Source organism: Gossypium raimondii, chromosome 4, assembly GCF_025698545.1.
Source record: "Gossypium raimondii isolate GPD5lz chromosome 4, ASM2569854v1, whole genome shotgun sequence".
Taxonomy (NCBI): domain Eukaryota; kingdom Viridiplantae; phylum Streptophyta; class Magnoliopsida; order Malvales; family Malvaceae; genus Gossypium; species Gossypium raimondii.
Genome location: NC_068568.1, coordinates 688,816 through 692,519, shown reverse-complemented (window position 1 = coordinate 692,519; position 3,704 = coordinate 688,816). Strand labels below are relative to the sequence as shown.

The window sequence follows — 3,704 nt, the reverse complement described above, 5'->3', positions numbered from 1 at the left end:
TATATTTTAGTAACACATTTTGATTTTGTTTCCCTTGTAAATATTTAAAATATATAAATCTAAGTATTTACATGTTTGATAAATAAATTGTTTGTATAAAAAAAGTGAATTTTAAATTATGTCATAATAGTTACAATATTAATGGTTTGCGAAATTTAATTAAAATTAAAATTCGTTTATATAATTAAACAAATTAAAGTTAATACATGATTTTGATTTTTATTTCTTTGCATTTTCGTGAAAAAAGTATTGACTTCACCAAAAAGAGCTGGAGAGCTCATTTTCTTCCATTCTTCTCCTTCTTTGCAGTTTCCTTAAACCCGAATTTCACCATAAAAAACTCCTAAAAATGATGGATTAGGTGCATCTACTTTTCAACAATTGTTAGTATTTTAACCATCTTTATTAACTTTGTTTTAGGGACATTTGCTTTCCTTTTCGTTTCAATTAAGTCATCATATGATAATAACATTTAATGTAAGTTATACAAATAGCCATTTAATTATTAGCACATTATTATTTTGGTCACTCGTGTTTAAAAAGTTTAATTTAGTCACTAATATTATGGACAATTGATATTTTTGTCATTCCTCGTTCAATTATTAATAGAATGTTGATGCAACTTTTTATTGGCATATTAATAAATTTAGCTTTTCAATCTCTATAAATTTTATTAATTTGATCTTAATTCTAAAAATAAATTTAACCCTTAACTTTACAAATTATGTTAATTTAATCTTGATTCTTAAAATTTTAAAAATAAAATATATATTTAAAAGTTTTTTATAAAATACATATACAAAATTATAAAATGCATACAAAAATATAAAAATATTTATAAATAAATGAATACTAATTTTTTTCTTCAAAGAAATCCTTCAAAGAAAATCTAGGGTTTAGTCTGAATGAGTCAATATTAACTAACATGACCAAAATTTAGTCTGTAACAGTTTTCTGAGCTACCAAACACCGTCTTAGAATAAAAAAGAGCATAGGGCAGCATTAACTTGACCACGAAGAGCTCTAGACCCCATTTTCTTCCATTATTTTCTTTAATTCTTCTCCTTCTTTGCAGTTTCCTTAAAACCAAATTTCACCATAAAAAACCTCCTACTTTATTGACCTCACTTCTAACCCAATATATCACTATTATTATTACTAAAGTGTTCAACCATATATGGTTGCCAGTAGTTGACTTGAATGCAGGATTTGCAAGCAAGTAACTAACTGGTATGGCATTCGGTAAATTTCTGATTTTGCAGTACTTTTTTCTTGAGCTTCGAATGTTTCAAGCTAATTAATTCAATTTTGTTTGGTGTTATCCAGGAAGAAATAGATCAACAAAAATGGGACCTGAAGAGCCTGAACAGAACATCACTCACATGGATGCTTCGCTGTATAAGGCAGCAGTAGAAGGCAACATTGAAGAATTCAATAATAAGCAGGGGCCTCAGCTTGAGTCGCTAAAGACCCCAAACCATGACAACGTGCTCCATCTTAACTTGGCAACCCAGGAGAATGCTACCTTGCTTTTTAACATATTTCTCTCAATAATCAAATTCTTCCCCGTACTATATGGATGCTTCTCTCCGCCTATGCGTGATTTAATTACTATTATAAGAGGAGAAAAAAGATCAGATTTTATCGAACAAATTCTCAGCAAGTGTCCGTCAATGCTACTCCAAACGAATGCTAAAGGCCAAACTCCTTTGCACGTTGCAGCAAGGTATGGTCATTCTGCTATTGTGAAACTTCTAATCAAGTCTTGTGCAAAAGCTAGAGATGGAGATTTAGAGAAGCTGGGAATGGATCAAGTAAATGCAGTGAGGGGGATGCTGAGGATTAGGGATCAGGAATCCAACACGGCTTTACATGAAGCAGCACGATGTGGCAATGTTGAAGTGGTAAAAGCATTGTTGGAGTTTGAAGAACCTGATTTTCCGTATTCTGCCAATAAAAAACAGGAGGCTCCACTTTACATAGCTGCTAGGAGAGGAGACGGAGGCATGCTGAGTATACTATTAGATAAATCAAAATCAACAGCTCATGGCGGCCCCCACGGTAGAACAGCTTTGCATGCAGCAGCTATGGCTGGAGATGCAGGTATGTTGTTGAGTTGGTTCCAATTTTTTTTAAAAAAAATTTGAAATAAATAAAGAACAGGTCTATTGGCAATTTTTTTTTTTTGCTTGGATTTAGAGGCAATAAGGATAATATTAGAGAAGAAGGGGAATTTGACAAAGGAAAGAGATGAAGGTGGACACACCCCTCTTCATTATGCTGCACACTTGGGTTCTAGATTATCAGTTGTGGAAGAACTGTTAAAAAGGGATGTTTCAGCTGCCTACATAGGTGATAAAAAGAGGGGGATGACACCCCTTCTTATGGCAGCCAGGCAAGGTTATGGTGGAACATGTTCAAAGATTCTCTCTTTATGTCCAGATTGTTGCGAAAAAGTGGACAACTATGGTTTGAATTTACTTCATTATGCGGCTTTTAGAGACTCTGTCTTCCCACTAGGGAGTTCTGTTTTCAAGCGTGGTGGTGCTGAGATTGTATATGGATCAGTTAGAAATCTAATGGAGTTGGAAGGTGCCTTTGGAATCACACCTCAGGAAGCTCATAATACAGTTCGATCTATGAAACAACATCATAAACAGGTGTGTGTGTATAGATATTGCATTTCCATGGCTATGGTTTTATTAATATTTAAGTTTTGAATTAACATATTTAATAAACCTACAATACACTCGGTTAATGTGGGTGGCATGACAGAAGCAAATCAAAGAATTGTTGGAAGAATTGGAGAACGATCAAGTGGCAGAGGAAGCCGTTCGTCACTTTCGCTTACCAAATGTTTCTACAGAAACATTGGAGGCTATAAGAAATACTCATTTAATAGTGGCAGCACTTATAGCCACCGTCACCTTCGCAGCGGCAATAACTGTTCCTGGTGGTTTGGAGAGTGAAAAAGGGTCAAAGCAAGGCACTCCCTTTTTGATTCATGAGGCAGCCTTTAAAGTATTTGTTGTAACAAACGCATTGGCCTTTATTTTCTCTGTTTCTGCCCTCTTCATCTACTTTGGGGTTCTGGATAATCTATTATCAAGATTTAAATTTTGGCGTCAAACAGTTTTATATCGAACTCGGTCTGTTTCTGGGCTTCTTGGCTATGCAACGCTCGCGATGATGATTGCTTTCAGCACAGGCAGTTATGTGGTCTTAAAACCTTCCGACGGACTTGCCATTGTTTCATATCTCATATGCCCTGCCTTCTTTTTCGTTCTGCATTTGACTATTTTTGATTACTATATTAGTAAGATAATATTTCATCGTTGATTACAATATTTTTCCAATTCCTAATGTCAATGTTACCTCTTTGAAGAAATATTACTTTAATATTAATAATCTCCATTTAATTGTAATTAATATAAAATTATTAGTTGCTAGACATACAATTTCAAATAAAGTAAAATTTATTAAATATCAAAGAATAATAAAGATGATGTAATTAACTCTCGGTTATAATTAAAAATTAGTTGCATTATAATATGCATGCCCTGTAATTTTGATAATTTTGATTCTTTTCTAATAATTTAGTAATTTAATGATGTTTAACAACTTTGTTTTCGCACGTTATATAATTTTATTTAATATTTTATAATTAAATTAAAATTTTATGTATTCAAAATAACCTAAACTTA

At 32.7% G+C, this 3,704-nt stretch overlaps 1 protein-coding gene across 2 annotated transcripts; it reads left to right on the top strand.

Annotated features, from left to right (window-relative positions):
* The first annotated feature begins 1,007 nt into the window (after positions 1–1,007).
* Positions 1,008–3,414, top strand: LOC105779169 (ankyrin repeat-containing protein ITN1). Of its 2 annotated transcripts, none has more exons than XM_052629036.1 (4): positions 1,008–1,242; positions 1,327–2,103; positions 2,200–2,660; positions 2,776–3,414. In XM_052629036.1, the coding sequence occupies exons 1-4, from the start codon at positions 1,233–1,235 to the stop codon at positions 3,337–3,339; spliced, it is 1,812 nt and encodes a 603-aa protein (XP_052484996.1). In that variant the 5' UTR covers positions 1,008–1,232; the 3' UTR covers positions 3,340–3,414. The 2 variants fall into 2 exon arrangements, with proteins under 2 accessions (XP_052484996.1, XP_052484997.1); XM_052629037.1 differs by having other exon boundaries at positions 1,009–1,230.
* Positions 3,415–3,704: the final 290 nt, after the last annotated feature.

Bases quoted from the DNA above. Each gene is read 5' to 3' on its own strand.
- LOC105779169 (XM_052629036.1), top strand. The intron at 2,104-2,199 runs GTATGTTGTTGA...GCTTGGATTTAG, and splicing joins AGCTATGGCTGGAGATGCAG to AGGCAATAAGGATAATATTA. The intron at 2,661-2,775 runs GTGTGTGTGTAT...GTGGCATGACAG, and splicing joins TGAAACAACATCATAAACAG to AAGCAAATCAAAGAATTGTT.